The following is a 12,412-nucleotide window of genomic DNA, read 5'->3' as shown; positions in this document are numbered from 1 at the left end:
ACGTAAGCCGTTAGACCTCATTAGGGGCGATCAGGTGGCCGGGGAATACAGATGTAGCACTAATAAATCAATTAACTACCTCTGGGTCAACAGACCCAAACCATATGGGGTGGGCAGGGGGGGGTGGGGGGAGTCCCCCCTTTTGCTGCCGCATCAATGGAAGGGGACAGCCCTGCTCCAGCGAGGTCAGGTGACGAGGGGCCGCGAGCTGAGCTGGGGCCCAAACACTAGGCACCCAGAACGGGGGTGGGGGGGGCAAACAGCATATAGTCCCAGGAAATGTAGGAGCAATTAAGAGGAAGAGAATTCAGGGAGACAAAGTGAAAGAACACTTGTCCCGTGACCCCCACCCCCCTGCCCCGCAGCCCCCAGGCTGTGTGAGTCACGTCTCGAAGACGCGGCGGTGGGGGACTTACTTTGGCGGCGCTGATGACGGTGGCGGTATAGGACTGGGCGTTATCCCCGCAGGCCCCGCCGCGAGACTGGTGGCACCGGATTAGCTGTACAGGTGGGGTGTGGGGGGGGTTGACACAGACACTGTTATTGCCAGGCGCTTCAAGCATTTACAACCCCGCCAGTCATTAGCCCAAAGGAGGTGGGGGGGGGGGCGGTTGCTTCAGTCTGCATCCAACTGTCTGTTGGGTTTGGAACACATTAAGACAACTCCCTATAACCATCCCCCACCCCCACCCAGCTCCTGCCCCCCCGTGCCCCCCCTTTCTACATCCTCAACCAGATCTCATTCCACTTTCCAGCTACGCACCGATTTTCCACACCGCACTACCTAGGCAGAGGCTCAGAAGCCCCCCCTCCATGTCCAGGCAAATGGGAAAATAGAGGCCGGCTTCCCTCACAGACCCCAAAATAAGCCTGTTAAGCATCCGGCCGTCTGCTAACCAAACCTTAAATCTGACTTCCGCCATTATCCATCCCTCTACCATTTTCCTGTTTTTTTAATACATTCCTGACTTTTTAAGGCTTCTCCCAAGGTGCCTGCCTTACGTAGACAGATTATACGACGATAATAAAATACATTTTATTATTGTCCGTATAAAAAGCGGGAGTCCGTGACCCAGATGCGGTGTGGGCTGCTGCTCGCTCGGGCCGCCCGGCTGGGCCCGTTTCCAGCCCGGAAGCCCACCTTGTTCTCCGCGTAGGCCAGCCAGCGGCCCCCCAGGGCAACAGGGTTCAAGTTGGGTCCAGGGCAGGGGTAGCAGCCTACGGAACAACAGTCATTACATAACCACCGTCTGACCCAAATAAAGGATTCTAACGATGCTAAATTCCCCCCCCCCGTGCTCCAGACAATAAAGCAGGCTCTGAATTAGCTGGTGCAAGACAGACATCTGTACTTCGATTTCATCATTTAAAATTATTCTATCTTTTAAATTAGAAATGCAAAATTAAATATCAATGCATAATAAAGAGAGTACAATCACATGACCACCTTATGCATGTCAGACTGGTGGCGTAATGGGGGGGGGGGGGGGCGGCATTTGGAGTGGATAGACAGCACCACACAACCACTCAAACTTCTGGGATTCTCAGATCAAGTTGGCAGGAACAGCCTGTCCGTCTGAGTCAATTACCTGACTCACGAATGGAAGCCGCGATAGGCAGCGCCGAGCGACGGCGGCTCCTGTGCGGACTGACCGGCAGACACACCGACCCCTGGGGGCCTCCGAGTCCCACGTAAAAACACGCTGTACCGTGAGCAGAGGTCCTGCCAGCACAGGCCACAGAGCGAGGGAGAGCGCTAATGCTAATGCGGAGTTCTGGCAGTTACTGCGCATGGTAATGCAGAAACTGCATGGTATTCCTGGGTGCGGAAGCCAACGGGGGGGGGGGGGGGGAATTGCGTGCATTTAACACAGCTGGTGCAGAGGGGGGCCCTCAGCATTGTTCTCCAAACTCATGACTATCCTAAAAACAGGCACCCAAAACAAACAGGAAGTCAGGCAGCTAATAAAACTGGGCATTCCCCCCCCCCCCCCCCCACCACCACCAAAGGCGGAGGAGTAGCGGGGGCAGGAGGAGACCGCGCTCCCTTTCCGAGAGTTAAGAACACGTTCGCTTTTTTTCCCCGAACAGGAAGGAAAGAAAAAAAAAAAAAACGCAACAACATGAAGCTCCACCCAAAGCAATTAACGGTGCCGCGTTATGGACGGGTCACGCTTCCTGTGGCACAGACGGCGGAGAGGGGTGGCTAACAGCCATGGCGCATTAAAGCAACACTAATGGCAATTTACGGCTTGCAATCAGCTTGCTTAAGTGGGCTGCGCAGGCCCCGCTGCTGATGATGACAAACGCAAAGGCGACCCCCCCCACGCCTGCGCCGTGCCGGCCACTGGCACCGATGATTCATTAGACTGAGAAAACATAAAAGCTCCCCGGTAGCAGACGGCGCGCGCCGGCCACGGCACGGAGTCGCCGCCGCGTGATTAATGGCCCGTTTGGCACCGGCCTGTCGATCTGCTGCTGTTCCACTGCTATCGTGAAAATGCACAGACACGGCAATGCGCCGAATCGTACGAGAACGCCAACAGACCGAACGCCGTTTCCTGATACACGGTGACAACCTATGTTTAGTGTAGCGGTGCTAAACGTTAGCATGTGGCCTAATTTCCGTTGAATTAGACGTTACAGAAACGGACACGATAATGTGCATTTAAGGTACATTACAGAGACAAACTGCTGCGGGAAAAGACAGAGGTTCCCCAGTCAGCTCCACATGGCCTGGTGCTGCATTTTTTTCACTTCGGGATTCTGTCAAGGCGGTCAGATAGCCGAATAAACAGCATCCATTTCAGCCGGCCCTACAGAGTGGTCACATGAACAAACTCGTAAACACAACACAAAGGCTCCCCACTGCGAGATCTGGTTCGTCCACGTACTAGGATGACGGCATAGCTGCCGGGGCTGACGACCGCAGCATGGAAGCGACTGACACGGCAAGGGATGGGCCCCCTTCTGGTGATGCCACCATTTTGTTGGGTTTTGCTGAGACTGGACATGAATCACGGACCGCCTGCCTTAAAACGTGTAACGGGCGAGCTTCCCCAGGACTTACTTGTGACGAAGAATTTTTTAGTGAAAGTGCAGCTGTCGAAGGCGGCGATCTTTTCTTGCAGGACGACAACGAGGATCCTGCGAATTGCAGTGGTGGGACAAAATACGTCATTCAAGCAAATCGTCATCGTCGTCATAAAATCACACCTTAATACTGTGTCACTCCAGCAGAGCGACAAAGACCAGCTGGAAAATATGTCTTTATGAAAATAACTTATCTGCTTAAGAAAAAGGGTGCACCTTTTGTTGCACTGCAGGTCACAGATAGGCGTTTTGAACTGGATGGATTTGACCATTTCACCGGTCCGCAGGGAGTACAGGTCTGCACAGCAGTAGGGGGGGCTTGTCCTGCAGGGGGCGCAAGTACACAAGCACATATTGGAGAGGCAGAAAGACTTCAGAAACAGGTGCTGCCTGTGCAGATATCTGAACATTGCAACAAAACAGCTGAAGAGAGATTGAACCTGAATGTTTAGTCGGGACTAAACACTGACTAGGAGTGGCATGGTGGCACCTCCAGAGCTGTGGGACTGAACCCCGCCCACACCCTCTTCTGGGCATGTGTGGAGTTTATATATCCTTCCCCATGGACTTCCTCCAGAAGTACAAACACTTGAAGTTAGGCCAATGACGTCTAAACTACCCAGTGTGCGTGTCCTGTGACAGACCGGCATCCCATCCAAAGTGTCCCCCCCGCCTGCGATGGGCTCCAAGGACCCCGGTAGACGGATGTATGAAGATAAAAATCCCGATTGGCTCCTTAACCACGAGGCCCCCTACAGCTTGGCAGGCAGTACAATTGTGGAAGACACTGAAGGTGCCCAGAGGTTTCAGGAACATAAGCTTCACACGATGCCCGTTATTACATAACAGGAAGGAGGCCAGGGACACAGACAGACATAGACAGACATACGAATGAAGAAAGATGAGGAAAAGATGGCCTTGATGCAGTCACTGGCAGTGGAAAAGTCATTCAGATATCAATACTCATTTAACGTTTCCTGCTTAAGGCTGTCAGTATAACTGCACCTCTCCTAGGGCGCTGCCACGTAAACTCAATGCAGCAATTCTGAAGCTGTTAGCCTTTTTAAATTACACATGCCTAAAATCTCTGGACACAATCAGAGGTGGAAGTTCTGACCCATTAATAAACACAGAGATGCATTACAAACTAATGGTTTCAGTCAAAAACCTCAGAAATTAACCTTTAATTCCTTAAAAACTGGCGGTCTGGAGATATCATTGTGGGGGGGGGGGGGGGGGGGGGCGGCAGTGCTGCACAGCTTGGGGAATCAGATCAATACCATCATGTTTGCTGGAGTGCCACTTTCCAAAGAGAATCACGTAAATACAGAAATCCGCTCAACCTCATTTGACGAGTCTGTCTCCCAGTTAACTAGGTTATGCATTAAGCTATCAGGTCATTAATAAATCGTAAGGAGGAGGGACTCCGAGAAGGAAGGGTACATTTGCAGAGGAACAGTGGTTAGTACGGAGTCATGTCTCTCCAAAATATTTCCAGTGGTGTTTCATGCGTCAACAATCAACGAACAGAGACTTCCTTGCAAAGATATAATCTTTAGACTATTACAGGCTGGGGGCAGACGAAAGCCCAGTAAATCACATCTGCACACATCTCTGTGTCCTCTAACTGCACCGCTCCTGGTGTCGATGAGGCTGTAATGCACGTCTGCATTAACAATCATTTAAAAATTCTTCCTTTTTATGGCGGAAAAGATCTGGTTCCTCCATTCGTAATCCTGACAGACGCAAACAGCGGGCAAAATGCTGCGGGCAAAAGCCCGTCAAGAAGCCGACAGGCCGTCAGGACGCACACGTACCGGCGGGAGGAGCAGGCAGCCAAGACGTCTTAAACTGGCCGCAAATTGTCAGGAACGTGGAAGCACTTAGGAGTTAAATGAAAAAAAGCTGCGGCCGTCGCACGTGCAGGCTACCTGATCTGAGTCCCGGATCGCGGTGATGGAGAACCATACAGTTCTTAATTTGTCCTAATTCTTCCACTGAGAGATGCCTAAAAGACTCAGTGATGATAGAAAAACCAGACAACCCCCCCCCCCCCCCCCGCCATAAGCCACATGAGTCCTTACTCATCCTGTTTTTCTGCACTATTTCAGTCAGAATACATTCTATCTGCCTGAACGGTGCAGGGCTTTTTGTTTTTTTTTGTTTTTTAAAGTAGATCACACATGTTATGGCAAAGAATCCCAGGCACATGCCAAACAAAGTCAGTGTCGGCATGGCGACAGTTGCCAGGGTCACAGTCTGCCCACTGTCGAGTCGCCTCGAGAGGCCGGCCTTCACTGCCCAATAAACAACGCAGCTGCTTACTTCATTCATTTCATGGGCACTTAGAATACCCAGCGCCTGCCCTCGAAACACGCTGGGCAGGCCTGCTCCATTAAGACTGTGTGAGCCGGTGCCAGGCTGTGACTGCTGGCCCAGGTCCCTGAGTGAGACCCCCCCCCCCCACCAGGAGGCCCAATCATGACGCCCTAAGACGCCCAAAGGCTGCTGCACTCCCTCCCTTCGCAAATTCTGAGGTGCTTGGCTGTCAGACACGGCGTGACGAGCCAGAGGTCCAGTCTGTGGCTGCCAGGTCAGGGTCGGCCAGCAGGAGGCGCAACGCCACGCGGTGTGCACGTGAGCCACCCCGACTGGGGTCTGTGATCCTGTCGGCGCGGTAACGGCAGGGCTGCCATGACGGTGCCGCTCCAGGACAGACATGGGAGCGTCTGCTTTAGCGCTTCCTGCCACGCGGCACCGACCTCTGGCGTGCGACAGCGCTGCGCTCCCAGCCGTCCGCCGCCCCGTGGACACCCGGTCTTTAAACACAATCCATGATTTTACAGTCCGATCAATCGAATTTAAACCTTTTTAGTGCAAATACACACATAAAGAAAAGAGGACGACATGCCCAAGATGTATTCGCGAGGATAAAAACGCACTCTCTTAGACGATAACTGCAAGTTATTTTTTTTTTTCTTCTTTGAATTACGGATTTTAATAAATGACCCTATACTAATGGAAGTAATACGAGGTCAGCCTTAATACGATTTCCTCACGCCGGAAAACAAAAGCGAGGAGCTGAAAGCTTCGGTAAATTACGATTATCATTACGAATCACGTCTGAATGTCAGACTTGCACATGTTAAGGTGCAACCGGGCACCGTCCCCGGGCCTTTCGCGTCGGCTGCCCTGATCGCATTAGATTTAATGTATCAATTACGATTAATCCGATTGGCCTTTGGCGGGACGCTGGAGCAGGCCGGTCACAGAGACAAATCATTCAATTATTGGTTGGGGGGGGGGAGGAGATGGAGCCGGCACAATGTAGTGGCGGCAGCGACATGTTAGGAATGGCTGCAACCTTTTCCTGTAAAGGTCAGGCCTGTCGGGTGGAGCGCGTCGGATCTCTCCGCACGGCCGGACTGCAGCAGCACTGCGAAGCCTACGCCCTTCTTTAATTACTGGCAGCAGCGTTACCGGGGACGACGGCACACCTGCTGGATCCATCCATCCGAGACGCGTCCTATCCTTTTATCAACGAGTGCCGGCTACCAGGCCACATAAATCTTGCCGTGATGCGGCGCCTGTGACTTTTACAAGCGGGCGTCCATCTTAATTTGCGCAGGGCCGCTCCGGTTTACAGCGGTCATTAGGAGCGTCACGTCAGGCTCAGCAGAAGCAGTCCGACTGGCTCACATCTGCTATTTCAGCTCCGGGGAAGGCGGCGCAGTGCGGCTCCACTTACAGTGCATCTCCTTTCCGCAGATGCGAGCTTTCCATTCACACGTTTTATTAACCTGAACTCAATGGATCTGGAAAGCGCACACTTCTTGCGGGGGGGTGGGGGGGGGGGGGGCATGCTGGGCGGGAGGGGGGACGAGGGAGGGGGTCATATCCTAAAAAAGCAAGCAAATAAATTTCTTTACAAGGAAGGGGAGGGGAGGGTGCGACATCATCACATCCGGAAGGCAAGGAGGATTTTACAAGGCCTAAAATATTAATGGACAATTACGTGGCTGGGAGAAGCGAAACAAACACGGAGGCCGTGCTGTACGGGCCATCTGGGTTTGCCGAGAGGACGGAAGACGATCAGATCTCGACTTCCTGGACCAGGCCGCCATTATGGGCAGCACACTTACACGGCAACGCAAGCGCACACAAGCATGCAACTGAAAAGACTCCTTTACGATTCATATGGCGAGCCACACCGCTAAAGAAAACCGATAAAAATATGGAAGTATTTTGCTCTATATGGGCATCGTAAAAAGGCTTGTAAAATCAATGACGGGTCATGAATGCTGCGCATTGTGTAAGAAAGTGTCTGGAATAAAAGCCTGGACAAACTGAAGACCGAAAATACTGGATGGACATCAGTCCTTTCTGCCAGTGACATACTGATTTATAACAGTTCCTAAACAAGACAAAAAAACACACAGACGAAAACAATTACTCTATTTTTGTAAGCAACAAGTGAGGTGGGTGGCAATGGGGAAGTTTCTGGGGAAAAAAAATTCTGTCACAATTTTCACCACCACCCCCCCCCCCCCCACGCCCCAGCTTCTCTCCAAACCCAATCCTCAGCACACAACAAACGGCAGCCACATCAGAGGCCTCTGGGGTCCTGGGGGGGGCCCTTTGATTCCAGCACGCCGTGGGCATTAGCTGGAAAATAATTAGAGTAAAAAGTTGAACCGCAGCTCTGCGTCCTCAGCGTGGCCAGAAATACATCCTCTGCTTCACACACGGGGTGTCCCGGCTGTACCTTCTCCGGAACGCATATTGGAAACACATTTGCTGGGCGTGAGGACCCCCCCCCACCGCACTCTCGTCGCCTTTTCTAATTATCTTTATGGCGTTTACGGTTTTTAATTACTCACGCCGCGGCGGCACCTGTGACACATCGCCGGCTCACCCCCCCTTGCCAGTACCACTGCTCCGGGTTCGAACCCAATGCTGCAGAAAGGAGCACCGCCCGCCACCCCCCCCCCCCCCACAACACAGACGCCTTGTCACAATCACTCCTTGGTTACGTCCCAATTTTGTGTCCCCCCCATAAATCTTACAGCACTAGGGGTGAACTTTATCCCCCACCATTGCACCGTCCTGTGAGTAAATGCTTTTTTAGTGCTTTCACAAGCCTGTGTGAGGTTTGCATGGGCTTCTGTTAATTACAAACAATCTGAATTTCATCACCAGGGTGCGGCGTTGCCCAGCATAAACATTCTTATTTGATTACTGATCAGGACAGACAGGCATCTGGATCGGGGTTGGCAGGCCAGGGCTGCTGGATGTGCTCGTCCATGATGACGTACGTCACTCACGGGGGGGAGGGGGTCCTATAGCGAAGGCATCCCATCCTGGGGCTCTAACCGTGGAGGTACAGGAGGCAGACACGCATGTGTTCAGGCCGGTCGTCGGACAGCAGGGAGGCTTTCATATGCTGTCTGGCCCGCTCCCTGGACATTACATTAACCTATTTCACAACTAATAAACTTTCTGGTTCCTGACATGCTTGCTGATTAAATTAGACAAGCATCTAAATGCACTAATGTCCGGTTGGTCGGACATGATGAATACACCCAGGGGCCACATTATTAGGTACACCAAGATACAAGATACATTTCTCTCCGGAACTGCTTCAAGGATACATGAGTTGTTTGTTCAGAGAAGCCATCCTGCACTGTTGTATTTTGCACTTGTAGCCTTCCTGTTAGCTTTAACGAGTCTATCCATTCTCTCCTGACCTTTCTCCTTAACAAGGGGTTTTCAGTCACAGAAATGCCATCGACGGAATGTTTTTTGTTCATCATACCATTCTGTGTAAACTCTAGACAATGTAGGATGTGAGAATCCCAGGAGGATGACTGTTTTGGAGATTCCGGAACTGGTATGTTTGGCACGGACAATCGCAACACATCACAATGCTGAGCAGAACAGTAACAGAACCTCCGGACTCCTCTTTTGTGCACTATATGTACCGGGCTCAATTGCAAGCAGGTGTACCTAATAAACCGGCCGATGGGTGCATACACACGCCAGTACTGTAAAGGCTTAATGTCAGGAAGGAAAGTCACTCAGGGTTCAGATGATGTCAGCGACCCGCCCTAACTCGCTGGCCCGCAGCGAACCTGGAAACGGGAAGCAGTTTTTAGGTGGAGGCCGAGTCACAGTCACCGCAAGCTTTACGATTTTCTCAATTCCTGGGTCATTTCTGAATCTTTTCCAAAGCAGGAGAAATATCTATAAATGACTGAATGAATGAATGAACGAACAGAAACCTTCCTCGAATTCTCAAATAACAAAAACAGCGAAACGTGGAAAGAGCAGACGCCGTGGTCGCAATAAATGCCTGAGTGGACAGCAGAAGGACACGGGACAGGAGGCCGTGTAGACGGAGGAAGACCAACCATCACAGACCCTCCACTCTCAAAGCGCAGAGCAGCTCCAACATTCAGGAAGGGAAACCTCTAAATTAAAAATGACAGGCGTGAGTAATGATGGACTAATTCATGTACCGTCATGAGAAGTCTAATAATGACAATAAACTACTATTGTATCACAGACTATAGAATAAAAACGCAAAGACATCAAAGGATGATCAGCTTCCATCCAGGCACCTTTAATTTATTATTCCCCATCGTTAATGTACTTGCAACTCTGCCGTGCTATAATTCTAGGAGATACATTTTAGAAATAAACTGACATTATCCCCAGTGTTGCATGAGCGCTGCGATTAAGCTCTCTGTACTCAAACAACCTGCGCAGCTGGTCGACGGCTCGTGCTGAGACATGTGACACAGCATCTCCGGGATTTATGGCCAAAAAAAAGGCGACAAAAGCAGCCCCAGCACCCGAGGGCCTTTCAGGTGCTCGACACGGTGGGTGTGGCACAGAGAGAGTGCACCACCTCCCAACGGCCAGCCACCATTCTGTAACAGGCGCTAGTTCTCAATCCTCTTAATCTGGCTCCTCTTTAATACCCCGATTTTGCTTTTCCATTTAATACACTTTAGGCAGGATACTTCACATCTAATGTTTAAAACTGCGGAGAAAATGCAATGAAAAGCACAGCTTAGTATCACAATGAGCTTTGCTTAAGTCTCTCTTGAAACCGTTTGTTGGACTGTTTGCTTTTTATGTCTCTGCCCTTTTTAATCCAGCCCCGTAATTAATGATCAGGCTTTGTGCGACAGCAGGGCTTCATCTGAATTTAGAGAAGGACAATTAGGGACACCGGATGACAATGACGGCGACGCTTCCATCGAGGGGATGAAAACGACGAGATTAATTCTGGAATGAGACACCGAGGCTCAGCGGCTCTCAGTGCGGCCTGGATGGAGGGCTCCCATCCAGGGTGCGAGAGGCATGCCGCTTCCCCTGATGACAAACACGAGTGCGGTTCTGCTGGGCCGGTGTGGGCGGAGGGGGCCTGTCATTGATCACTGGCGAGACAGTGTCTCCATGGCGACTGGGTGGTCCGAGCTGAGGCGAGGTCCCCCAAACAAATCCAGCTGTCAGCGACGTGCTGACGGAAGAGGGCATTTATCAGAGGTGAGCCGCACGCCTCCACTGGGAATTAACAACTGGAAAGGCATCAAAACTGGAGATGGCAGCTTCCGACCATGAATACAGCAGGGCAGGAACGTGGCCAGAGTGTCACCCCACACAAAACCAGCTTCCTACCCTGAACACAGCAGGGCAGGAACGTGGCCAGAGTGTCACCCCACACAAAACCAGCTTCCTACCCTGAACACAGCAGGGCAGGAACGTGGCCAGAGTGTCACCCCACACAAAACCAGCTTCCTACCCTGAACACAGCAGGGCCGGAACGTGGCCAGAGTGTCACCCCACACAAAACCAGCTTCCTACCCTGAACACAGCAGGGCAGGAACGTGGCCAGAGTGTCACCCCACACAAAACCAGCTTCCTACCCTGAACACAGCAGGGCAGGAACGTGGCCAGAGTGTCACCCCACACAAAACCAGCTTCCTACCCTGAACACAGCAGGGCCGGAACGTGACCAGAGTGTCACCCCACACAAAACCAGCTTCCTACCCTGAACACAGCAGGGCCGGAACGTGGCCAGAGTGTCACCCCACACAAAACCAGCTTCCTACCCTGAACACAGCAGGGCAGGAACGTGGCCAGAGTGTCACCCCACACAAAACCAGCTTCCTACCCTGAACACAGCAGGGCCGGAACGTGGCCAGAGTGTCACCCCACACAAAACCAGCTTCCTACCCTGAACACAGCAGGGCCGGAACGTGGCCAGAGTGTCACCCCACACAAAACCAGCTTCCTACCCTGAACACAGCAGGGCAGGAACGTGGCCAGAGTGTCACCTCACACAAAACCAGCTTCCTACCCTGAACACAGCAGGGCAGGAACGTGGCCAGAGTGTCACCCCACACAAAACCAGCTTCCTACCCTGAACACAGCAGGGCAGGAACGTGGCCAGAGTGTCACCCCACACAAAACCAGCTTCCTACCCTGAACACAGCAGGGCAGGAACGTGGCCAGAGTGTCACCCCACACAAAACCAGCTTCCTACCCTGAACACAGCAGCTGATTATATATCGATAATCAAATCAAATATACATTAATAATCTAATAAAACATTAGTGAGACAATTCTTATCAAATTAGTGGTTATACTCGATAAAACACATAGCTATCGAGCTAAACATAGAAATATATAATAAATAATGTATAAATATACATTAATAAACTAATAAAACATGTTGGTTCTACTCTATGGCTAAATGGAAATGAGATTAATAATAAGTGAACGTGGTTTATTGTTGTGAACTTCCTGCAGCGGTAAGGGTGAACTTTCGGGGGACCTTGGAACTGCACCATCCCGATTGCATAATCGGCCTAACAGCTGAGCGTTATGTCACAGGCGGAAGAAATTCAGACGGCGGATGAAATTTGGCATGACAGGGCCAGAATCTTACCCCACACGCGGCCAGGTTCCTACCCTGAACAGGACCAAAACACCACCAGATTCCCGCACTGAGCACGGGAGAGCCTTACCCTAACCATAGAAGAGCCATAATGAGTCTTCCTACCCTGAGCACTCATGAATCAGTGAAGAATGTGACAAAGAAGAAGCGTTTTTCTGTCCTACAAACACCCTCAAAGGGGTGGAAAACAAAGCAGTCAAAGTACGTCTCCATTCTTTGCACACAAATGCAGGAACGATCAGTAAGACCATACGGTCCTTCCTCTTGTAAACCTTAATGTCTACAGACCACCTCAAGACCAGCAGCACCGCGATGGAGATTCAGAGCTAATCCAGATCTACAGCAACTGGG

At 51.4% G+C, this 12,412-nt stretch overlaps 1 protein-coding gene across 1 annotated transcript in view; it reads right to left on the bottom strand.

Moving 5' to 3' along the window:
* The window catches only part of bcas3 (BCAS3 microtubule associated cell migration factor), a 166,903-nt gene that overhangs the window by 139,038 nt on the left and 15,453 nt on the right, over positions 1 to 12,412 (bottom strand). Inside the window, 4 exon segments of the mRNA XM_072701345.1 lie at positions 417 to 500; positions 1,142 to 1,218; positions 3,071 to 3,147; positions 3,310 to 3,417. Coding sequence (XP_072557446.1) covers positions 417 to 500; positions 1,142 to 1,218; positions 3,071 to 3,147; positions 3,310 to 3,417 — 346 coding nt within the window.

This window comes from Paramormyrops kingsleyae, chromosome 17, assembly GCF_048594095.1.
Source record: "Paramormyrops kingsleyae isolate MSU_618 chromosome 17, PKINGS_0.4, whole genome shotgun sequence".
Taxonomy (NCBI): domain Eukaryota; kingdom Metazoa; phylum Chordata; class Actinopteri; order Osteoglossiformes; family Mormyridae; genus Paramormyrops; species Paramormyrops kingsleyae.
This window is presented reverse-complemented; position numbering and strand designations above follow the sequence as displayed.